This window comes from Pseudorca crassidens, chromosome 18 (genome assembly GCF_039906515.1).
Source record: "Pseudorca crassidens isolate mPseCra1 chromosome 18, mPseCra1.hap1, whole genome shotgun sequence".
NCBI lineage: Eukaryota > Metazoa > Chordata > Mammalia > Artiodactyla > Delphinidae > Pseudorca > Pseudorca crassidens.
In genome coordinates, this window is record NC_090313.1 from 34,321,904 (window position 1) to 34,348,807 (window position 26,904).

The 26,904-nt window shown below is 36.3% G+C and overlaps 1 protein-coding gene across 1 annotated transcript in view; it reads left to right on the forward strand.

Moving 5' to 3' along the window:
- The window catches only part of DACH1 (dachshund family transcription factor 1), a 413,540-nt gene that overhangs the window by 201,269 nt on the left and 185,367 nt on the right, over positions 1 to 26,904 (forward strand). The window contains exon 3 of the mRNA XM_067712948.1: positions 22,106 to 22,267. Within this exon, the coding sequence (XP_067569049.1) occupies positions 22,106 to 22,267 (162 nt within the window). The remainder of the gene's footprint in view (positions 1 to 22,105; positions 22,268 to 26,904) is intronic.

Here is a 26,904-nt window from a genome sequence, read left to right on the forward strand (position 1 = left end):
TGATTCTGATACCTGTCCCCTCTTCTGCACACTTGCCTTCTCTTCCTTTCCAGCTCTGGCAATCTTGTGCTTGGACCAGTACAATGTTTCCCTGCTATGCTGGTTTCTCTCTCTCTCACAGTTTGCTCTAAATTTATCCTGAAGTTGCAAAAAATAAGTTTAGATAGGAAATATTATGGATCCATTAAGAAAATCTATTATTTATTAATACCTACTCTACTCAAGGTGTAATGTGTGTGTGTGTAAAAATATATACATGTGTATATAAAAGTATATTAGTTTCCTATTGCTGCTGTAACAAATTACCACAAATTTAGTGGCTTGTAAGGCAACACAAATTTATTATATTATTCTGAAGGTCAGAAGTATGAAATGAGTTTTACAGACTAAAATCAAGCTGTTTGCATGGCTGTGTTCTTTCTGGAGGCTCTAGGGGTGAATGGTTTTCCTTGCTTTCTCCAGGTTCTAGAGACCACCCACCTTTCTTGGTTTATTGGTCTCTTCCTTCATCATCTGAGCATATCCCTCCAACCTCTGCTTCCATCATCACATCTTCTTTTTCTGACTTTTACCCTCTTGCTACCCTCTTATAAGAACTTTTGTGATTATAGTGGGCCTACATGGATAATCCAGGACAAACTTCCCATCTCAAGATCCTTAACTGACTTAATCACATCTACAAAGCTTTACTGACCCTGTAAGATAAAATACCCACAGGTTCCAGGAATGGAACTTTGTGGGTGGATGGGGGTGCACACTATCCTCTTTCCAGTAATAAGTTAATCTTCACTACAACCCTAAGTATTATGTCCGTTTTACAGACGGTGGAACTGAAGCTCAGAGGAGTGAAGCCCAGCTAATAAGTTATACATTCAAGTTCTGAACTGAGGTCCACCACATTACTTCTTCTGTACAACTTCCAATTTAATTGTGCCATGTACTGTATTAGGTATTGGGGGATATCACTATCTCAAACAATGAAATTATGGAGGTACATGTCTAATTGGTAGGGTTGTAAGTAAAGCACGTAGCCATAGTCACCTTCGGTGCTCTGATGAGGTCCCCACAGCTTATGAAGGAAGCCTAGGGGATAAAGGGGGGTTATGGATCAGCTCTGACCAAGATACTTCCTTTCTCAAATACCATTGGTCCCAGAGCATAAAAGTATTGGAGTGGCATGTAAGCACATTTATGAAGTGACACCAATCTTCATTTTCAGATCTACATCCTACTAGTTTCCCCACCCAATGTGTCTTACACCATAAACATTATACTGTCCATACAAGTCCAGCATGTTCTAAGCTTTGTCCCATTGCTCACTATTTCTTTTCTTTTCTTTTCCTTTTTTTTTTTTACCTTGAAATAATTATTTTCCTCAGTTCTATCAACCAAAATCTCTACCTATATTTCAAAAGTTATCTCAAATACTACATCCTACCTGAAGCTTTCCTGGACACCCTAGCCTTAATTAATTTTTATGATCTTGAATTACGATAGAAGCACTGTGTACTTCTAATACAACTCATACATTCTCTCTTGTGTTATAGATAATTGTATATGTGTCTACCCAACTAAAATGTAAGTTTGTTCCTTCTTACCTTCCTCCCTTTCTTCGTTCCCTTCCCTCCTTTCTCTTTCATGTTTCTTCCTTATTTCCTTCTTTTCTTTCTTCATAACTTTCTTCAACATATATTATGCAACTCCTCCATGTTGATCCCTGTTTTCGATACTGACAGTGTGTCTGTGAACAAGCAGAGACATTGTCAGTATCAAAATCTCTACCCTCATTGAGTTTACATTTTTAAGAGCAGGGATCATGTTGTACCCATTTTTAATTCATTTTAGCCCCTGGGACATGGTACATACTTAATAAGTTATGATTTGAATTTAATATCTATGAGTATTAAAATTTAACTGGAAATTCCCACAGTCATAGCCTACTCATAGACTTTCAAAAGATCTATGATAATAGTTCTTTATTGAAATCAAGGAATATTTGATTGAGTGCCTATGTTTTCATTTACTTTTCCTCCTGAGATTGCATATTTTGTATTACAATGATTACCAAAACTGTATTTTGCTTCTAGGAAAAAAATATAAAACAGATTATATAATAGTTCAAATGACTTTGTAAGTTTTTAGTAGCAATAAAAATCAGTAAGATACTTAAGTAATTGCCAGTGAAATTTACCTCATTTGTAATGAATTACTTTTCATAATTGAATGTCAGAGCCATTCCTGTTTGTATGTATCCTACAAGTAAGTCTTAAAAGTCAAATTAAGTTAAAATAATTTATCTTAAGAATTATTAACATCAAATAATTCTGATCAATTTATTATGATGAAGATGCACTGTCAGTTTTAGTTATGATGTGAATAAATGTGTGTGTTGAAAGATCATATGTAGTTGTCTACTTTTATCAGAACGCCTTGAACAATTAGAATTCAGGAAGACAGACTTTAGAGTCTCTTAGAATTCTACAAGTTCCTGATTTCCTGTTTTAAAAATTGATTTGGTCTCCCATTATCACACAGAAAGAAATGTAGGAATGTTTCTCTGTGTTCCGGACGCGCAGGCTCAGCGGCCATGGCTCACGGGCCCAGCCACTCCGCGGCATGTGGGATCTTCGCGGACCGGGACACGAACCCGCGTCCCCTGTATCGGCAGGCAAACTCTCAACCACTGCGTCACCAGGGAAGCCCAGGAATGTTTCTTGATTAAGAATATGCTTAAACTAGATCTATTTATCAAGTGCCCTGAAAACCCAAATATCTTGTTATCTATTAGAATAATATATTTATTATTTAATTTAAATCATGCTTAGAAGTTAACAGTTAAATCCTTTAACTTCTATTCAGTAAATGATATCTCTATGAAGGTGTTTGATGAAGCTTGATACTGAGAGCGAATAATGTAAGGAAATGGGGAAAAATATACTTTTCTGAGAACAGACATGCTTCTCTTTAGATAATAAGAGACCCATCTAGCGAACTGCTGTTATAATATACCAAGTACTTCTTATATACTGTATTACTTGACAATTAGAAATTTCCCATGAAACAGAACTAGCCATTGACTGTGAAATCAATGCAATGGTAGATGTAACGTTGCTGATCGGAATTTGGTACGCACTGATTTATATTTTCTTATGGAATAGTGGGGAAATAGCTATGGCATTTTTATCCATTTAGATCTTCTTTTATTTTTTTCTCCACTATTCCTGGATATTTCACTTTGAATAAACAGTACATATAAAAATAATAAATATATTTAAGGGGATCAAATATGTGTTTAAAGAACCTATGTGTGCCTGTTGGGAGTAGCTGAAAGTGCTTGACCTGTCAGTGGAGAAAGAGATATGCTAGCTTGGTTCTATCCTCTATTCATAATGTGAGACTGGGTTAGGAGATTCTGCTTTCCGAGACACTGCCAACTCTTATGTCTGAATCTGATAATTCGGTTACTATATATTTAAAATCTAAACTTATCCTTTGAGATTTTTGTTAGGTAATGTTGCCATGCAACTGGATCTCTTTTTTGATGTGACTTTACCATAATATATGTCTTGTCATAAAATATCTTTGGAGTCAAGATGTATGTGTAATAATAATGTATAATGTAATGATAATGCAAATCCTTTTGTAGTTTTTGCAAAATATATATTCCCTTTGATTAGAACATATATTAAAATTGTTTCCATCATCTTAAAATCATTTTCCTTATGACATTGACTTGTGAATATTAGTGTCTTTTGATGTCAGAGGACAATAACAATAGCCTACATATATGGAGTGCTTTTGTTGTGCCATGCACAATTGAAGTTCATTGCGTGTATTCACTCATATGATTTTTTTAAATTAATTAATTTATTTATTTTTGGCTGTGTTGGGTCTTCGTTTCTGTGCGAGGGCTTTCTCTAGTTGTGGCAAGCGGGGGCCACTCTTCATCGCGGTGCGCGGGCCTCTCACTATCGCGGCCTCTCCTGTTGCGGAGCACAGGCTCCAGACGCGCATGCTCAGTAATTGTGGCTCACGGGCCCAGTTGCTCCGCGGCATGTGGGATCTTCCCGGACCAGAGCTCGCACCCGTGTCCCCTGCATTGGCAGGCAGATTCTCAACCACTGTGCCACCAGGGAAGCCGCACTCATTTTGATTTTGATAACCACCATAATATGTAGGTACTTTTATCAGTCTTATTTCCAAGGCAGTTAAGTGAGTTGTCTAAGGTCGTTTAGTAAGTTGTGGATTCAAATTTTATACACTCTTGAAATTTGATCCAGAGTTCATTCATGCAAGTACTTATAAAATTCTTTATGAGGAATATGATTTTCTACCAGGTTCTGTTATTGATCCTGGGAAATACAGTTGAAGTAACAGATTCATGGGAGTGATGTCATGGGCCTGGCTCTGCCATTTGTTCTCCACAAGTAGTGTCAGCTCTGTCAGTAGTGGGGATAGTAATGCAAAAAAAGGCAGCGAAGGACCGTCTCTGATGGACTGATAGCAAGATGAAGGAACAAAACTGTCATTATGAAACACCTATGTCCATTTTTCACACATCCTATGTCATTTAATGTTCTCACCAATTCTGTGAGAGACAGGCAACACATGATCGTCTCTATTATAGCTGGGGTAAGTTAATTGAAATTGTCAGAAATTAGGTCTTGCAAACAGAGGCCATCTACCCAATGACAGAGGGTGGACCGAATCTCAGATCTTAGACTGCAAATCCTATATTCTTTGTCCGAAGCCATATTTCTGCTATTGCCCTCAATTTTTATACTTCATTAAACTTTTTCATTTTACTGTTGATGATAGCAAAGATGGAAGTGAGGAAGAGACCAAACAGCAATGACATGGCAATAGACGTGTGAAAGCTTAAAGCTACTGTTGCCTCTCTCTCTCCCCTCAACCCTCTCAGTCAGTTTCTCTCTCTCTCATTCTCTTCCCTCTCTTCAGCTCTGCAGTTGCTGCTTCAAGTTTTCCTACACTGGTCTGCATCCTTAAGAAAAAAGAACATGAATCCAATTGTTTTAGTACTGCATCAAAACATTGAAAAATATCACTACCAGCTTTAGCCACTTCACTATCACGAGAAATATTTAAATGACTGTTTGATATAGCTCAAAAGTGACCAGTTCCTTGGTGTCACATTCCGTAACAATTTATAAATTTGATTGTCCAGCAATCGAATGCAGGACAACATCTTATTATTCATTCTATAGGCATGCCATCTTATTATTTATTCTATAGATATCTCCAGCTAGATATGGAAAAGGAAGCTCAAAGCAATTGAGTGCTATTTCATGTTTCTGTTCCTGGTAGCTCTAAATGTAAAACTCAAGGTCACTATTGTAATTTTATAGAACTTTTCTGTACAAGGACTTCATTATGAGAAGTAAAATAGTGCCTTGAGAAAAACAATGATATTATCCTCTGAATCTAGGTACATTCTCACTGTTGAGCAAGCATGGGACAGATTTAAAATGATGGAAGATTTAGAATAGCAATGTATTTGGGCTTCTATTTGAGGCTGTTGACAATTTTCTTCAATATTCCCCAATAAGCTTTTATTGCAGGTCTTGTTAGTTGCTACCCAATAACCCCTTATCAGTCTCTTCCTTTATAACAAAGCCCTAATTTTATTAAGAAATTCACATTTTTCTCCAACCATACACTGGCATGATCAGGTGATATAATTATGACTAATGAGTTCTGAGGGGTGATTCGTTAAGGTGTCTCTTGAGAAAGAAGTCTTTGTGGGATAAAGAGAAATATATAGAATAAATAACTCCTCACTTTTTTGCTTGGATGCCTAAAATTATTGTAGCCAACTTTCTAACATGGAGATATTTTCCAATATATTGAGGCTAGCAGAAAGGAAGTATGGAAATAATTTGGGTCCTCGACATGGTTGACCTACTGACTTAACCAACTCTAGCTGTGCTCCTGAAATTTTTTTTTAGAAGGACTGCTATGGTTTTAGGATTATATTATTATTATTATTATGTAATTTGATGATTTTTTTCTTACTTGCTCTCTGCTTTCCCACCCAACTTCACAGCTCATGCCTTACAATGTAATGATAAAATATGTCAAGACTTCACATTTGTGACAGTGTGCAGATTGTTTCATTGTCATCCTAGTATCATTGTTATTATCATGTTTATAAAGTGATATGATAGTGTCAGATGACAGACATGAAGTCAAAATCACTTTCATTACTTAATATGATAAGCATGGCATCCCAACAAAATCAAAATTTGGCTGTAGCCTCAGGTATATTTAATGCTACCCATGCCTTTCCTGTTTTTTGTTCATCTGCTTTTTGCTTAGCAGTTTCTACCAGATGCCAGGATATTGGTAAATAGTAATGATATATATTCTGTGTTTTTTGGAATTTATCAGGATACACAATGAAATGGAGATTTTATCGTTTTTTTCCTTTCAGAGTTTAATCAGAGTGTATTTACTGCTGCAAGTGCAGACCTAGAAGTTACTTTTCTCTCACTAAAATATTCAAGTGTGGCTTTCTTATGATTATTGCAAATTTTCAGGTACATTGAATAAAACAAAATAATATAGATCTTTTTTGCCACTATGTGATATACATAAATTCCTTTTGAGGTATTGTTAGTGTGTCTTTGAACACTTTGCAATTTTCCACATGACTAAAATTGATAAAAGATATGGATCTTTTGTAATAATGACTAAACTTGTACATATTGCTCAGATTTTCACACCAAAATGAAGAAAGCTGGTGGAATGGGTCGCTTGCGAAATACTTAGCTTTTTAATGACATATATTAGACTCTCTGTGATTACCAACACTCTACTGTTGTCTTATTAGTCACTTTTTAGTGGCTGAAGAAAATTTGTTTTGACTGTCTCATTGTTTGGAAGAAAAGCTGTTGCAGAAGTTTTATGTCTGTTTTTGGTTCTGTTAAACTGGAAAGGGCATATTCCTGTCTCAAAGGCTTTTCTTCAAGGACTTACAAGCCAGAGCTCAGTGTCTGAGTTTGTTTCCAAACTTGAATTTCTCGAGTTTCAGAGAGACAGACTTCTATTAGGCCACCGGGCTAGCACAGCAATGTTTAGATATTATTTCAATCAAAGAACTGTGTTCCATTACTCTAGGATCTATGTCAAGCTGTGGATTAGGTTAAAAAACCAACAAAAGCTCCTGGTGGTTGAAAGATTATAAGTATTTTGCTACATTACTACATTGCAGGCATGAGCACGTTCTTTCAGGATTTTAGAGTTTCACAACGTTACAATTAATTAATTGTGTCTATCTAGGTAAAACACTAGTCAGAGTTACCGTCTGCACTTTTAATAAATCCTTTGAATTCCCTTGATCTTTCTTTTTTCTTATCCTCTCTGTGTACTGTAGCAAAACTTTCCCAAACCCATAAAACTTTGATTAATGGAATAAAGAATTAGATTTGAGATACCTGTTTTTGTTACTCTCCCATGCTTCTCTGACCTTGGGGTCACTTTCTAAATGTACCTCAGCCTTTTTCAAAAACTGGTAAATTAAATAAACTGAAATTTATATAAAGCATGACCATCCTTGCTGTTACTAAGTTCTTTATCCACAAATGTATACAACTAGCCATTTACTATACACATTCAAATACAGTGTTTCTGTTCTAGTAGTTTACGTTCCTTCATTTTCTTCACCTTTTCATTCTTTTGCTCCCCAACTATATGCATGCATACAAATTAGGTAGAAAATAGAGTGGGGCAAAAAAAATCGTTTATCATTGACAGTGTTTTTCACTGTAACCTTTGGGTAGCACTTCTTGCTTTCTTGCATGAAATCAAAAACTATTCATTGATTCTAAAACCCTCTACTAATTAATAACAACGAATTGCCTCACTCTGCTTCAGTTTCTGGATATCCAGGTTTAACTATGCTTTTGGAAAACCTGTGTTTTTTTTTTTTTTTTTTGCGGTACGCGGGCCTCTCACTGTTGTGGCCTCTCCCATTGCGGAGCACAGGCTCCGGACGCGCAGGCTCAGCAGCCATGGCTCACGGGCCCAGCCGCTCCGCGGCATGTGGGATCCTCCCATACCGGAGCACGAACCCGTGTCTCCTGCATCGGCAGGCGGATTCTCAACCACTGCACCACCAGGGAAGCCCGAAAACCTGTGTTTTTATCCTCAATTTTCTATGCAAAGAACGCAACATTTTTTTCCATTCGGAATTTACATTAAATCATCTTTAATTTCTAGGTTTTCCGCTTTCTCCTTAGTCTCTCTCTCTCTCTCTCTCTCTCTTTCTCTCTCTCTTGGCAAATATAGAAAAGAAGCAAAGTTGCTACTATCAACGTGCTTCAGCCTCGACCCTGGGAGAACTCAGTGTCTCCCAGCTGTGTGAAGTGTATCTCTTAGTAGGGACCCTGGTCCTGCTTTCACCTGGTGTTGCCAGTGTAAGCAGCTATCATGTTCGGATTCAAAGGTGACCCGAGATAGCATCCTGGGGACATGTCCCTGGAATGAAGTAGAGCCCAATTCTGTCCATGTGCTGCCAGGTGGGAAGAGGGTTGGGTGTCCTGCTGAGAGCGTTGTGATTTGTGGGTAGAATCTGGTAGGGGTGTCCAGTTCAGAGCATCAAGCCAACCCTCTTTCCTTTCTGTTTAAGAGTATCTAAAGTAAGATGCAGAACATGGCTTCTTCCCTTTCTCACAGCTTGGGTAACTCTGTTGGTGATGTGAGGATCTGTATCTTATTTATGCTGTGGTGTGGAGATTAAGATGTTGCAGTTGAGGCTATGATAACTTTTATACTCAATACAATGCCTCCTGAAAAAAGGAGGGTTTTTAAAATTTAATTCTTACTTTATATTGGGGTATAGTTGATTTACAATGTTGTGTTTGTTTCCAGTGTACAGCAAACAGATTCATGTATACATACCCACTTCATATCTAGAGATACGTACAGACTGAAAGTGAGGAGATGGAAAAAGGTATTCCATACAAATGGAAATCAAAAGAAAGCTGGAGTAGCAATACTCATATCAGACAAAAAGGGAGATTTAGTTCAGAAGAACTCAGTTCATTTTCTTCTCTAGAAAATAATGAAAAAAAAAAACTATTCACAGGCCATTGTTGGATGAGAGTATCAGCTAAAAACATAGACTTGTTCTTAAAAATTTTAATTGCATAATGATAACATGAATTATTTCACTGCTAGTATTTTTGATTCTGAAAATAAAAGAAGGATTTTTTTGGTGTGTCTAAAACAGGGCAGACAGTACATAGATAATGTACTTATTTACGATACATTTAATGAATTTTAAATCTACAGTGGACTTTGTGCACCAATGGTGAGATGAAAAAGCATCATATTTTGCTAAGTTGGAGACCCAATTTAAGAGTTAGATTTGCAAAAACTACATGTCTTCTTCCTCCCTTTTGTAGTTTTACATTTAGCTAGAGAGGTTGTTCTCTAAGATTCAACACCTAAATAATGAATTTTTTTATATTGTTCAAAGCTGACCTCTGCTTTTAGAAAAGTTTATCTGCACTTTCTCATCTGTTTAGAAACATACATTTTTGGTTAAGAGATCGAAGACAATCTCTCTTTGTCTTTTTTTTTTTTCCCCCTGAGCTAGGGAGGTTGAGATAAAAAAGAATGACTGCTTTAAAAGTCACACATGGCTGTAATTTAAGAATTTTTTCCTCTCATTGTCCGTAACAGTTGAAAGAAACCTTCAATGAAAGTTTATTAACTAGGCCAATGCCTGAGGCAATAAAGGTTCATTTATTACCAGTTTCTTGGCTGTTTTTCTTCTTCTATTTTTCGGTTAAACTCATAGCGTAAGATAATACTTCACAAAATTAAACCTTTGACCTTCTGTAGAGTTAAGTCTCCTTTGATTAGATAAAGTAACAATTTATGGTCCAGCATGAGGTTGCACATGAAATGAATAATGCAATAGACTCCGTGTGGACTGAGAATCTATTGCTTTTGAAAAGATGAATGCTGTTTAAAGGGGGAAAAGTCCGCTTAAGTGTGTTGTCTTTATTCAGTGTGCACTTTAGCAATATTTCAAAAGGGTTTACTTCCAAGATAAAGTTATGTTTGAATTTTCTAATTCTCAGAAGGAAGATGTATGGCAAAAATACTGCTAAAAGCTTTGTAACTCTTTGTGGGACTGTCTTATGTGTGATTATGCCACGCACTCCAGGTATTAACAAAAGCTGAATTATAAAATAGTCGCATGAGGAAAATGACCATTGCTTTTACAAATGGAGTTCTATAATGATGGGACAATTAGCATAGCATAACTCGCGATAACATGATGAGCTACTATTAACATGACTTAAATTGATATTTGATAAGTTTTACCAACAAGAAGCAGAGCGACAAGAATAAAATAAAATCATAATAATATTAAGCTAGGTTCTTAATTTTTAAACCAACCCATAGGAGTTCAGTTTTTGGTTATTATGATATAGCAACTTTGGTGAATAACAGTAATGTTTTAAATTTTGTTTTGCTTAAGTCATGTTATACTTTTGAAATTCCATAACGCGTTGCCAGAAGAGTGATTGGATATGATTTTCCAGATATTCCTCTCATTTTTCCACGTGCTCTTTTCAAAATTATTTGGCAAAATTGAGAAAAGTCTCAAATCAGTCAGTGAAAATATTGTATTGGAATTGTCTAATGACTCCAGAATAGATACACATGCTTTCAGACTCAGAGTTGATGTTTATTTCTATCTTCAGCTCCGTGGAGGTAGAGAAATGTGTACACAGCACAGGTTCGTGTTTCACACGAAGCTGTTATAATTAGCTGGTTGTTTAAATTACTAATTGACATGCAGAAGTTGAATGCTTGAGAGAAGTGTTTTAGTTTTAGTTTGGTTTTTTTTCAATTAGCTTAAATTATTTAAGATGAATAAATCTACTGCAGTGATTTAGTTTCTTTTAATAGAATCTCATGGTACAACATAAATTAGGTCAAGAGAAGCCATTGGATCAGTGCAACTATAGACTTTGCTCATAAATGAAGAGATGTAAGGAAAATGGAAGATTTGCTCTGACTTACTACTGTTTTGAAATAAAGTAAAAGGTTCTATCGGAATGTACAAAAGACTAGCATTTATTGCCATGTTAGAAATTAGATATTTCTTTCTGTTGTAATGATTTTGCAGCAAAAAAAAAAAAAAAAGAAAGAAATGAATAGTGCAATGCCAACCATTGGTAATTCTTTGACATCCACCTGCTCTGTTCGTAGGTGAGCTGGGTTGAATATATGCATCAAACCTCAGAAGGGAAATAGTTTTGAACATAGACAGCATTTATTTCCTGAACAATAAAGTACAAGTTTGCCTCAGAATCAGACAATTTAAGTAACTTGTCTAAATTACACTAAAAAAATTAAGTAACCTGACTATGATTACAAAGGCATGCCATGATTAAGGCTTCATGCCATCCTCTAGGAGATGGCGACCACTTGAGGCTATGGACTGAGAGCTATATTTCTTTGTAATCTTCCTTGTCACGTGGCAGTATTTATTTTTCTAAATTAATCAGGATTATTCTTTTCCATAGTCCAACTTTAAAACTGCAACTAAAATCCTACGTTTCCAAGCACTACAATTGGGCTCTCACACTTCATATTTTTCTTGAAATCACATAGGGAAAATACATTTCTTGTCGGCTGATTATGGAGATTCAATGAGATGGTGATATAAATGTAAGAACCCAATGACAAAAGTGTGAAGAATATATTGCTTCAAATAGTCCTTCCATTCCTATCCTATTGTTATTCAGTGAATATGGCTATATATTTTTCTCTACCCAGACCCTGACCTCTATTTAAAAAGTGTGTATGTGTCATTATATATATATAATGGTGTGTGTGTGTATATATATATATAGTAATATATATATATATATTTCTTGAGTCTTTTCCTTTATATTACTATATCAGAAAAATTTTTTGGCCACATCGTCTCCAGCTATTTCTGTCTCATTGGGTAACTCCCCCAAACAAAACTTGCATGTAAAAATGACCACCTCTATTATAATTTTTTTCTCATATCCTCTCCTCACCAACAAGCACACACTGACAGAGCCCTACATGCTACCAGGATTCTGGAAAAAGAAAAAAAAGAGACTTATTGAAGTATCAAAGGAGTTAGAAGAGCATTTACATGGTGTGGAGAAAAGTAGGAGAACATTTGGAAAGACTATTCTTAGGCTGAAATGCCAGCGAGGTGACTTTGGCAGGAAATTAAATTTATGACACCGTTTCCTCTTTTCACTTATTATACTGCCTGAACTGTCACCAATATATTGACAAGTAGCCTCTTTTAAAAACATCCTTTCACAATGTCACATACTGTCAGCTACTCTCAGGTTGGTAAGAGCCACCTGCCTGGGGCCAATGCTTTGAGTAATTTGGGGTGATGAGTCATGTACATAGTAAGAAGTATTGGGCCTTAGACAAATATGAGAACATCCAATGCCCAGTTTAGTGGAGAATGGAATAATAATAATGAGAAGAGCACTTTAAAGAAAATTCAAGACAAATGTTACCTCTTTCAATTTGGTTCTATTTATAATTTTTTCTATATTCAAGATATAGAGAGGAAAATAATTTATGTGCCTTTCTCCTTTTCCTTGTTGCTCTGTATCTAAAATATAGGACTCAGGGTAATATTATAAGCAATATATTTCACCAGTAGTACAGGTTAAAAGTTTTGTGCACAGAGTTGAATGACCATTGTTTCTGTGGCAGATATATTCAAAATTTTATAAAACGGAATCACAACTGAACATTTAGGTCAGGTTTTTAAATGGAATCAACTTATACTTGTGGCATCATCTGAGTGTCTGTAACCTTGGTTTCCTGTGCAATCCATAAGCTACTTGAGAAAAGAGGATTCATTTTCCTTCAATGATTCCATAGTTTACTGTATTCTGTACTTTTCTTTTTTCACTTATTGACAGAGGCAGTGTGGCCAATGCTGAAGTGGGAGTTAGGGGAATTGGTCTTAATCTATCATTATTTAATGGTGTGACTTTATAGAAATGATTAACCTCGCTGCCTCTAAATCTCATCATCAGTAAAATAAAAGGGTCGCAGTAGATAAAGTCTTTCTCATGTCTATGTTTTATAAGTCCAGACTCCAAGTGGCTGTTAAGAAATAGTTTTCTAAAGGTGGTAATGTTAACAGATAGAGTCGAAGTGAAAGTTATATATTCAAGACCTTGTTGTGTCAGGTTAAACTTTTCATAAATTATCTATTTTCTTATTTTAAATCATAGTAATTTAAACATTTGAATTGATTCTGTATCATCCTGATTCTATGAGTTAGTGATTAGAAGTTGAGTGTTTCAAAAACTTCCATGGAAGTTTCTCAGTGATTTTACATGTGGCCAAATAACATCAAGATGGGGTCCCCTCCCCCTGACTTCACTACTGCTATTTCTTCCTAAACTCTGGGAGACTGTAGATTTTAAGCTAATCAGAAAAGAATGCTAAACTTGATGTCTACTCGATTTATTAGTGATTATCAATATTATAATAAACTCTTTCTGTATATTTCTCCAAATTAGTAGTTTTTTTTGTTAAATGACACATTTAAAAATCTAATTTAATCAATTGAAAAACTGGAAACTGATATAGGGAGTGTTTCCATTAGCAGCCTCTAAGATCAATTTTCCTTTTCTCTGCAGAATATAAATGTGTTTCAAAGGGCAAGAAAAATCAGTCTAATGGACATTAGGAGACAAACTCACACTCAAAATCTTCAGTCTACCCTGCTTTACAATTAAGTTACTTATTCTAGTTGATTATCATTTCTGTTATTTCATCATTCAAGGGTGAGGACAGGCATAGTTCAATCACAATTTCTGTTTATTTAGAAAGTATTGAGAAATAAAATAACTGGGAAAATTAGTTTCAGTTTTTTAGACAGCTGGTATTTAAATAAGGATAGGAAGAAGACATGGTGGAAAAAGGTACTGGTGTTTTCAAGTTGTTATATTGAGCCAAGAGTTCTTCTAAGACTTGGAGTGATTTCAATTGAGTTGTAATTCAAACTCATGTAGAGCTTACAATGCACCTTCAACAGAGTTTTGCAAAGAGTCTATAGGATCTGTCAGGAACAGAAAGATTACTTCACAGTAATGACTGTTGAATTGAACTATGCTTTCTGATGTTTTACTTTCTGAATTGAATTGTTGGACAAGATTAATTGCACACAGTGAGAGTTTTAAATGAATGACTATGTAAAGCATTAAGTATCTCTGTAGGCCACTTGGGGGAGAAAAAGCTAGAAGGTTTAAATGAATAAATGTATTTAAGGCACAGAATGCCTGGGCTAATTTTAAAATTCCTTTAGTAACATCCTTTATTGAAAATAGAAACCCACTTTATTCATCTGTCTTTGTTATATTGCTCTAGCTGAAGTAATTTAATATTCCTGCTTTCCACTAATCTTGTAGTTCAACAGAAGTAAACAATAGGTTTCATAAATTAAAAATACACTCTTCTGAACATGCTTATAAGATTAAAAAAACAAGGCTGTAAACATTTATGACTGAAACAAACTAGATTGTTCAAATACTGCCATGATGTATCATGTATATCAATATGGCACTGATATCAGTTAGAATGCAAACAAGGTTTTAAATGATGTGTCCCTTCATTTCAGCTGGAGAATCCGCTTCACACCATCTGCCTATCAGATGGTTAGGAACCAGGGCTGCGTATTAATGCCACATGTTCGATTTTCCTCCTTCTTGTAATGGTTAGATTCATATTGCTAATAGCTGTGCATGAGCACTGTCGATGAAATTTCTGTGACGGTGGAGTGATGAGATATTTATAAGCTGCCTGTCTCCCTGAATAAGCAATAGGAAGAATGCCAGACATAAATAACTTATCAATTCCAGAATATTAATAATAACTACTATTGGCTATAAATGAGTGCATGTTAGAGTACTTTTTTCTACATTTGGGTAAAGTGACATAGCCTAATAAAAAATCTATCATATGGAAGCTTTGAATGCTTACTATCTCTTGCTTATAACTAATTTTATTTAGCCATTAGGTCTTGGGAAATGCATTTTATATGGAATGTGATGTAAAAGTAGACAACATATCAAACATTTGGAAGTCATCTTGATGTCTTTGAAACCAAAGATCAAAGATTAGACCTTTCAAGTTAATGAGCAAACAAACAGATCAGAGAAAGAATTTGACAGCAATATGTCTCTTTTATTGATATTTATAATCTATAGTTGTAATCTGCTCTTTATAACTAGGGGTATTAACTTATTTGAAAAAATAGAATGGGGATACTTTTCCCTTTTTAGAGAAAGCAATCAGGATTGTATAACAGCATTTGAAGGATTTAAAGGCTGTTTTGATGAAAGTTGAGAGCAGAAGAAAAATGCTATCTTTGCAAAGCAAAATAAGGCTCTCAAGGAATAATAATGCCTGCTTCCCTCCCAAATGATAAACCCATGGATTGGTCTCAGGATATTGAATTGAAGTAGCAAAGGGTTTGTATCAATATAGCACAGAGTGGAGACAGTCATTTTATGATAAATTTGATCAGTGTAGGCTACTAAATCAAATAATTTGATAGAAGCATGATTTTCAGGTGTCCATTTGTCAAATGTTTAAATTTTCACCATACACTGTTAGATAACTTTTGTCATATTTGCATTTTTGTGAATAACTGAACAAAGGTAAAACTAAATGACATGATGGATATTACAGGTTACTTGATAATATTTACTACCATTTTCAGAGGGCTTAGTATGTGCCCATGCTGTTGTGTACATTATTTTACCTTTATTCCCCACAATACTGCTATGAGGTCAGAACTGATATCTCTGCTTTAAAGACAGGAATTTGGAAGCCTTAGGAATTACATAACTTGCTGCAGTAGTTCATATAAATTTGATGCATGTTGTCCAAAGTTTGTATGGCTTTTTGGAGTGTTTTGTTTTCCAATGACTTTATGTTTACTCCTTATATGATAGTGAGTTTACATAGCTAGGAATTTCCATGCCAGTCACTGTTTCAACAAGAACTTTAAAAGGTTTTCATGGACCATCAAAAAATAAAAGTACAAGTAAGGCTTTCCCGGTGGCGCAGTGGTTGAGAGTCCGCCTGCCGATGCAGGGGACACGGGTTTGTGCCCCGGTCTGGGAAGATCCCACATGCCGCGGAGCGGCTGGGCCCGTGAGCCATGGCCGCTGAGCCTGCGCGTCCAGCCTGTGCTCAGCAACGGGGAGGCCGCAACAGTGAGAGGCCCGCGTACCGCAAAAAAAAAAAAAAAAAAAAAAGAAAGGAAAAGAAAAAAAAGTACAAGTAAAAGAAATCTATAAGCCAAGATAAATATAAAGAATTTCTAACAATAGCTGGTTAAAAAAGTAATATAAAATTTGCTCTGAAGGAGTAGAACAGAATGGAGCCTGCTGCAATGAGTTTGTAGCATAATTCAAACACTACTATGACAAGCTGTTTTTCTAAATGTATGTAAAAATCTATTCATTCTTTTGAATTGTAAGTGGTAGAGTTCCTGAAGATCAAGTAGAAAAAAAAGAAGCCTAAATATTTTTGCATGACATAAGGCCTATGGGCTTTAGCCTAAGTTTGATGTACAGTCCCTTTTCTGAGGGCCAAAAGAAGGTCTACGAGTTGCACAGTATATGACTTATTATCCTTTCTCTGAAGGAAAACATGTTTTTTAAACCAACTATCTCTCAATACATTATTTTATCAATGGCAAAAGAATTTTAAGTATACATTAAAGTTTCCCCATTGCTGATGATAAAATTGGATTTAGAACCTTTTAAAATAAAATGAAATTATACTACATTTGACTTCTCAGTTTAGTGTATGTTTTTGTCTTTGTGTGTGAGATACTATAATTGTTCTTGGAAAGTGTAAAAAGAAATTTTCGTGAGGTAAAATAGATGGGTTAATCATTCCTAAGTGTAAGAAAACCTTTGTTCATTTATTTGTTTCTTCACCATACACACACACATGCATTACGTAATATATATGTAATTTTTCTCTCAATGAGAGAAGGAAATCTGGTGAAAATTTTACCTGATTGAAGAATCTGGAGAAATTACCCAAGCTGTTTAATTAACAATTACTGTATATACCAAATAGATTCGTATATGTAAGTGGTTGGTTGAGTTAATAACGTGCATGACTACTGGATCTATAACACACAGAAGTGCTGTGTTACCTGGCTGGCCTCCTTGCTTCTGCTCTGCAAGGGTAGAGGCGCAGAAGACTCATTTTTCCAAAGTCTGCATCACACTACAGCAGTATGTCTCAGATTCTGATTATTGGTCCAACCTGTTTTGTATTTTAACAAGTTTCCTTGTTGATTCTTAAGCATACTCACTTTCAGAAACCACCACAGAGATGATCTACCTAGCTAAAAAGCTTTTACTGTAAGGTGTAGACACACTTTAATAATGTACACTACTGTCATCAAATAATCTAAGGGCAGGGAGCATCAGAATCAAGCTACTGAAAGATAAAAATACAGATTCCTCAGTCCATCTCAGAGATAGGGTCTATGAATGTGGCCCCAAGGAAGATAACCTTCAACTTTACCACACTCTGCAGCTGTATTTGATGTGGATTATCACTTGGAGAAACGCTGGATTACCTAGTTCTAAGGGAAAAATGGCTTGTTTTGATTAAGAAGAGTTAAAAGCAGTCATAAATTCACTGCTTCAGGGTGGGATATTGAAGGAGAATATGCTGAAGTCTGATTATGAGGCAGGTGGAGAAGAGTTCTAAGTGAGAAAGTGTTATGGAGGGAGGAAAAGTGTGTGGTAAATGTTATGGGTTGCCAATGTTTACACAAGCAGACCATTCTTTTCTTAAAAATTTTTATTTCATTTTGCAGTATAGTTGATTTACAATGTTGTGTTAGTTTCAGGTATACAGCAAAGTGATTCAGTTACATATATATATATATATACCTTTTCATATTCTTTTTCACTATAGGTTATTACAGGATATTGAATATAGTTCAGTATGGCTCAAGGACCTATACAGCAGGTCCTTGTTGTTTATTTTATATATAGTAGAGTGTATCTGTTAATCCCAATTTGCTAATTTACCCTCCATCCCACCTTTCTCCTTTGGTAACATTGTTTGTTTCCTAAGCTGTGAGTCTGATTCTGTTTTGTAAATGAGTTCATTTGTATCATTTTCTTAGATTCCACATATAAGTGCTATCACATGATATTTGTCTTTCTCTGACTTACTTCACTTGGTATAATAATCTCTAGGTGCATGCATGTTGCACAGGTAGAGCATTCTTGATTGCGTAGGAAGTGTTTTTACAATGTGAACTCTCTATGAAGTATAGACCAAAAACTAGTGTTATTTTGTGAATTTATTACACTTATTTTTTCAAAGGCAGCTTCAATAGGGAACAAACTATACAATGGGACCTCTTTCTAGAGTGAGTGCATAGATTCTAAAATAAGTTTTTACTAGAGACAGCAAGTTGGAGGGAATTTGAGAATTACATAAGAGATTTGAAAGGGCCATGGCAAGGCCAACAGGAAGTGCAATCAATGCAGAGGTGAGTGTGAGACTTTCATGATTCTCTCCAGTCCTAGGCAGATGTAGCTTTGGAAAGTAAATGCTTTTTATTAAATTAATGAGATTTGCTACTCCTAGTATATTTACATTGACTGTAATATGAACATAATGTTTTAAATTACTTACATGGATATTGTCAAAATAATGCCCATATTTCTCCTGTGGCTTTCCATGTAATCCAGTTTGAGAAGTGTTTTTTCATTCAGTGACAATTTGTGCCAGGCTTTGTGCTCAATGTTTGGGATACATATACTAAGAAAGTATTTCTGTCCTTTCAGTGTTATAACCTAGTCGGAGGAGCTAGCCCTACACCGACCCCCCTGAGCAACACCCCCCGCCCCAAAAAAAGGAGCAATAAAGAGTTTGAGTGAGTTTCTGTTCTCAGATTGCACATTAAAGTGACCTGAGGAACAGTAAAATCAACCAAAATATACAGATGGATGTGTCCGAACCAGAATCTCAGTTGGTAGGACTCAGTTCTTTGCATGGTTTTAAAGCCCTGTGGGTGATTCTGATGCACAGAGAATGCAGACTTTCATTCAACAGGGCTGAGAACACAAGTAAGTGGACCACTAGCTCTACTCTTGAGGAGTAGGGTGGAGAAGGTCAGCTCTTTAAAAGAAGTGAGTCTTAGGCTGATTCTTGAAGTGTTGGAGCTCTTTCCCAGGTAGATTGAAGAGTCAGGGTCCTGAGCCTGCTCCTCCTAGAGCATCATATTTAAGCCTCACATGACAGATGCAAGGACAGATCTGGGGCAGGGGACTAGAGAGATTTTCTAGAAAGTCTGAACAGCATGTGCAAAGTCTGGCTTGAAAGAGGAAATGTAGTCCACTAGAGGTTGTGAAAGACCCCTATATGTCTGGAGCACACAGAGCAAAGGAGACCTGGGGGAAAGATAATGCCACACAGATAAGCAGGGTACATGAGCACACAGGGCCCTGACAGACACATGAAGCACCCACCTTGTTCCTCAGAGCAGGCATCAAATGCCAGGGTTAGCTTTTTGTTTTCATAAGGTCACGTTGACTGCAGTATGAATCATAAGAGATTGGAGGTAGGGAAAGTGGAAGCTGTTAAGAAATAATTACAAGACTCCAGGGAACAAAAAGTGGCAGCTTACACTAGGGGAAGCCAGGGGAGATGGAGAAAATTGTCTGAGTGTGAAAGCTATTAAAGAATTAAATTTGAGAACCCATCAAACAGTTAGGTGAGTTAGTGAAACTTAAATCAGCAACTGTTGCAAATGTCATAGCTTTCTTCTTGCTTTCATGAAACTGGACTGAAAATAGAATATTTCAAAAGTATTATGGTTATAGCATGTGTGTGTCACATACACATCTATCTGTTGGAATTTGCATTAGAAGTGTAAACCTAAGGGGGAAAAAACTGTCAAATGGAAAAAGAGAAGAGTACCATAAATAAGATCAGATAAATAATAAAATTGTGAAAAACATTTTTAAAAGTCAAGGGTTAATGCCGGCAGCTGAGGAGAAGCAGGATACTTCTAGCTGAGGGAGGCTGCAGCCAGCCCACTGTATCCTGCTTGAGTCATAGCTAGGACTGGGCTTGACTTGCTGCAGTAAAAACTAGAACACAAGGCCTGCCTAGTTTTTACTAAACATTATGTGGCATTCTTCACATAGTTTATCTTATTTAATCCTTCTATTATCCCTTTGTGAATAAGATGACTTTACAGATGAAGAAACCATACTTAAGAAGATTTTATAGCTTGTGTAAGGCCATATCAAGCATAGTTATGTTTCATGCTACTGAGCTTGATTCAGATCTATCCAATAATAACAATCATATCTCAAGTGGTAGTTTTTTCTTTCTTATTTGAATACTATGGAACAAGATTTACCTGCCACATAAATCAAAGATAAAGACCCTAGATGTGTCATAAATTGGATATGGGACAACACCAGGCAATGAAGGGAAAGGACAAGTGGGATGTTCACATTGGTGACAAGGCGAAACTGAGGAAGAGAGATTTTCTGGGAAACACAAAGAGAATTTTAAGAGAACAGGAAAGAAAATCTTCTGAAACATCTTTGAAGGAAATGAGTAACTGGGGAGAAAATTCAATCATAGGAAGATGAGAGAATCAGTTCAAGTTGGGACTTAAAAGGCAATAAGTGTTCAGTCGAGACCCAGATGAATTCTTTGAGTTCAGATCAGTGCCTTTTTAGGGGGCAGTTACCAGTTTGTCATGCAAAGAGTCAGTCTGAAGGTCTTGTTGCGTTGGGGTGAAAGTTGTCAAGGTCTCTTTGGTCTGATCTGAAGGAAAGGTGAAGTATTCTCCTAACCTCAAAAAAGAAAAAAAAAAAAAAAAAAAGCAGAGGTTTCTAGGGAAAAAGACCTTCTAATTCCTGAGGCTGCAACTTATTTGCTATAGTAACTAGAAGTGGGGAGGAAAAGAGGGAGAGAGGTTTCAGTCTCAAATCCACCAGCTGCAAGTGGAAATAAATCATACATAAATTCAAAGCAGGCTGAAGCGCTGTAGCCAGAAATTCTGAAGCAACATAGCAAAAGGAGTATGAGGGTGTGGGTGTGTGTGTGTGTATATCCTCTCATAGACTGTCAGAGTTTTAGAGTTAGCAGAGATCATTCACACGTTTCAGTGTCTTTCATTTTGCAGATGAAGGATGTCGGATGAAGTGAATTGACTCGGTAAAAGTTCACACGTTTAAGGAAAACAAATCGCTCCTGTGCTCCAAAACCTCTGCTGGTTACCTAGAGCCTGTACCTAAAGCCAGGTCTTCACTTTCTGATCTTCCGTATCTGGCCTCAAACTATTTTTTCTAATCTCATGATCACTGCCACCTCCCGTTTTCTGGATGAACAGAGACAAACTTTCTGGAGACGGTGTGGCATAGTGGTTAGAAAGGTCAACTCTGGGACTAGAATACTGGAGGATGACAAGTAGGGGAAGTGAATCACAGGACTAGAATGTTCCAGACAAAGGCAATGGCAATTGCAAAAGCACGGGCTTGAAGAGGCAGGGCACGTGTGGGTACTGGGGCCACGTTCAGCATAGGGGGAGTATGGCATGAGAATAGGGAAACTTTGGGTGATTAGGTAGGTTTCCAATTTTAGTGAAAAGCTTTGTGAGTTAAGCTAAGCAGTTCAGATTTCCTCCACCACCACCACCACCCACCCCCCCTGTAGGCAGCTGTAGAGGATTTGGAGCCAGGAATGACATGTTCAGATGGGTTTGTTTGAGGGTGAATTCTGTCTGCATTTCTACTACTCTCCTTCTGTGTACGAATCATGCTTTTGCTAATATTGAATATGGGAGTTCGGAGAACACTCTATGATATCAACATAGTTTCACTGGTTAGCTGGGAATGAATATATGATATCAGAGTACTGCATAAAGGAAGCAGATACTTCAATATGTTGTATATGTGTTTTATAAAGCACATGGATTCTTACATGAAGAATCAGAATTTGAATTACCTCATTTTTAATTTATTCTTTGAAGGTTTGACAGCAGCAGCTGCAGCAGCTGCCGCTGCTACCAATGCAGCGATCGCCGAAGCAATGAAGGTGAAAAAAATCAAATTAGAAGCTATGAGCAACTATCATGCCAGTAGTAACCAACATGGAGCAGATTCTGAAAATGGGGACATGAATTCAAGTGTCGGTAAGTTTTATGTTCACTGAAACTTACTGTGATCATTTTGCTACTCAATGACTTTCTTTTCCAGAACAAAATTATTGGCTACCTGTTCAAGAAGTTGGACCCTTTAGCTTTGAAAATAGTGTACATTTTGAAGAAACCACTTAGCCTAACAACACACACTCTAAATAAATAATTAGCAACATTATTTTTAAATGTAGGCATTAACTTTATGTCTGCAACCTCTACTGTAAGAATTCAGTTAACATCTTTCATAATACAAATAAGTTCTAATAGTCAGAATTCAAAAATATTTATTATAGGTAAGATGGCAGAAGAATATTTACAAACAAAACCACACTAGTTTTTTTATTCTTAACGCATTGGTTATCAAATAAGAAATGTGCCTTAGCAGCAAAACATATAAACTTAATCTTTCCATGTACTGCCAAGAATAAGAATTATGCTGATAATTAATTCTTTCTGTATACATCCATTATCAGTTTCTCTTATTTAAAAAATGCCACTTTAATTTCTTAATTTGATCTTTTTCTTTCTTGAGGTATGGAGGGATGGAAAGTTAACCATTACTGTTTAAACCAAAAAGGAACAGCTTTCTCTTTGCAGAATTAATTTGGGTAATTTGTTTTGTCAAACACAACTTCAAATGAGAGTTAAATTTTTATTGATGATATCTTTAGCGTCTGTGTGTTTGTGACATAAAACATTTTTTTCTGCCACTGCACTGTATTATTTCCCTTTAAAATGTAGAAATCATGCTCAAAATATAATTGAGCAAGAGAAATTTGGATGCAAGATGTACACAAGACTATATCCAACATACATGTTCATGAGGGACACAATAATTTATGGAAGTTCAATTAGATTTCCTTTTCTGTGCAACATTTTAACAGATTATTTCTTTAGCTAATCAGCAGCTCCCTACTTTCAGTCCATTGACCTACAGGTAGGGGGCGTGTATGAAGGAATACTGTGGACTTCAGTGATAGTCATTTTCACAACTGTTCATGGAATCATGTGCTAGATATGAGTAACCTAGTAGGAAGTAATTTTAAAACATATACACAAAACACAAAATACCACCACTTCAGTGATGCCAAAGAGCAGCTTCTAATGTAAAAAGGGGAAAAATAGAACTTTTCAACAGAACTAGACAAGAGAAATAGAAAAGGAGAGGCGTTAATGGCTTTGACTTGAGAGTATGATAAAGAAGGAGGTAGCAATTCTTGGACAAAAAGATGTGGAAGAAAGCCAAAGACACGGCTCAAAATCTGAAAAGGACTAAGGGAAGTGCCAGCATTCGCATTTGCAGTGCTTCTATTGAGAAGATGGAGGGCGATGGATGCTTTAGGGCATAGTTTACACACATCAATTTAAACTTTTAAAAGTTAAAAACGATACTGAAGTAAAATGAAGGAATTGTAATTCTGTTTTTAGAACTATTGACTACATATTATTTTAAAATACTAGTCTTTTACTTTGCCCAGTAAAACAGAGCAAAATTGGACACTTTTAAAAACAAGTAATTGGCCACTCTAAACTATAGTTGTGATTCCAAAGCATAATTTAGATTGTTTTCAAAATTTTAGGAGAGTAAGCCTTTAATGTGGGCTGTTGTTGGTAGCTGGTGTTGTGAGGAGGGATCGTTAAGTTAGGCAATTTAATAACACTTGAACAAAATATATTAAAACATTATACCTCTGTCAAATTTCCTGAGCAGCAGAACAGAAGCTGGCTTTGGAGAAACCAACAGGCATAAGATAAAGAGACCATAGCTCATAATTAAGTGTTGGCATACACTTAATATTTGATATTATGGAATAATACTTGCCCTCTGACCAAATTGTGCTTATCATAGTTATTTGGATAGCTAGGCTATCATAATGACTTAAACTAAGAAACAATTTAAATTTGCTTTTTAGTTGGAAGAAATCACTTTTCTTCCATTAAGGTATTCACTTGCTAGTTTATATTGCTTCTTTTTTTTTTTTTTGACACCCATCATCCAATTTGAACCAGAAACGGAAATTTATTTGAATTTTCCTAGAGGGTCTTAATATTTTGAGATTGTGTTAACATTAGTGCCATTGCTAGTCCCTAAAGCTCATGGATCATGTATGTTAGAAATCTGTAGCTGATTTGGGGGGAAATGTTATCCATTGTCATTTTTATTCTATTCTCACACATTACTGTCCTCTAAGAATTTGTGATCTATCACCCTTCCTGAGCACACCCCCTGCCCCCTTCTTCTTTACCTAGAGATCAGGGAAAGGGAGTTTAGGGGAGGGATGGGGTAGAGTGGGGGAAGGTACAGAGCAATGGTGGGGATGGGAGGTTGAGCTTGCATAGATCACGGCAATTTTGAGCAATTGCTTTAAATGGACTCCAGTCTTCTCTGGTTCTGAGGATAGTGCCTGCCTCATGGTAAGTGTTCAATAACTATTTGCTCCGTGACTTTGGAAAGTTATGTGAACTTTCTGAGCCTTGCATTCCACATCTGAAAAATGGCATAGAAAATAGTATCTGCATCGTGAGAATGAAAGGAAATCATATTTGACAAGTGCTTATCATTTTATTCATTACAGTGTCTGTTTATCACATTTTTTTGGTCACCCATAATGTTAGTCATGTGGGTATTGCTTTTGTTATTATTTCTCCCAACTTACCCTCCTGAAAATCACCTTCCTCCTCTTTTTACAGCCACCGACTGCTTCCTCCTCTGTTTTCCTATTCTCTCTGCTAGGTATTATTTGTTAAGCTGCAGGCCTGTGAGGAAATTTGGGGGTAGCTGTGACGTCATTTGGATTTTGTTGTATGTTTGATTTTAGCTTATTCTAGGAACACAAAAATAATCCTAACACAGCCTCAGCACTCAAGGGGCGTACACTCCTATGGGTAGGGTGGTTAAGTAAGCAGACAGTCATAACAGGATGCGGTGGATCCCCCAGGAACATCAGCTAGCACGAGGCGCTTAGGAAGTGGTATTGAAACCTATGAATTCCAGGAGGTATCCCAAGAATCTCAGAAGCCTTATATTTCAGAATACAAATGTACAGCTCTCACGAATCTGTCACTTGGCCCTTGGAAGTAGCGAAACCCCTCAGAGAGGTGCTACTTAAATGATGTATTGTTACTACTCAGCCCTGCCCAAATCCAGTGACATTTCTGAAGTCAATTCAGGGTTCTATTTTCCCTTATACTCATCTGGCTCACGCGTTATTTAAATGTTTCAGGCTTCTCTATGTAGAAACACTGTTTCCCCCGCCCCACTTCCTTACTCCTTGGTTGTAAGTAAATCCTTAGTGCTGCTAGAAAATAGAATTTTCTCTTTGCTTGGTTTCATTTCATTTGGCTTGATGAGGTGAAGGAATATTCTTATTATAGAAGACCCTCTCTAGTTCTTAATATGAATTGTAAAAATTAGCCAGAAAAAAAGGTGTTTGAAGAAACCTATGACACTGACAAATAATTATTTTATATCCCAATTTTACGTGGTAACCTTGAGCTTGCATCTTTCCAACAGAATGATAACTTTAGGAAGAAGTGAGGACTTCAGGATAGATCTGAGTGAGGCATCAGCAGGCTGAGTAAAATATATGGCTGTGTCGCCATTCTCCCTCATCCACAATCAATTGGATTCTTTTAGTTTAATATTTACTTGCTAAGATGAGATGCTAGTCTGCATGGTGATAAACAGTCTGCTCCTGGCATCTGAAGGTGACCTGTCAGTTCATATGGACAAATCTCCTGCTTACTGAAATGTACAAAATAAATCATTAAAGCAGGCAGGTGCTCATTCCCAGATTTAAATCACCATAGATTTATGATTTGAATTAATGCTTCATTTGGCCATAGAAATAGATGCTGAGACAAATGATATGCACTGGTTGGGGTTTCCATACTGTAGCCATCCTGATATTGATTACTGAGATGTCTTTGCAATCTCTTGTTTATATCAAGTACTATCTTGTGACAGGTTGGCTGATATGAGCTACATTGCAGATAAGAAGGAAAAATGTCCTGGATTCTTTTTAGTGGCAACGCTATCCACAACATACAGGCCAGATAAATTGCTATTTTTTTGCTTTAAGGACTGATCTACATAACCAGCTTAAAAAATGCTGCTTGGAAATTGGGACTGGGATATTGTAAAAGCAGAATTTAAAACCGGTGAACTCAAGGTCAATTTCATAGTCTCTATAGCTATGTTTTATCTGCTTATCTTCTTTTTTTTGGCATCATGCACATTTTTGAAGGTACTAAATTAATCACAATCGATTTAATCTAAATAAAGGAAACTTAATTTTACTTCTAGTTTTTAACTGCTATATAAATATTGACATAGTGAGCATCTCTTAGTAGTTTCTCTGTTATTTAAATGCTTGCTAAACCTAATATCTTACCCCCTTAACTAATGACAACAAAGGAAACGACTCTAAAGATAAATATGTTAAATATTATTCCCAAGTGCAAGAGTTTGTGGACTATAATTTACCAAGAGGCAGGAAAAGACTGCATTTTTACTTCTCTTAACATTTTATTTAAGGAAAACACTATGTACACAGTTTAAAGAATACTCGGAGGATTTAAGAGGGACCTTTGCCACAAGCTAATATCTGACTCATAGAACTGGTAAACAG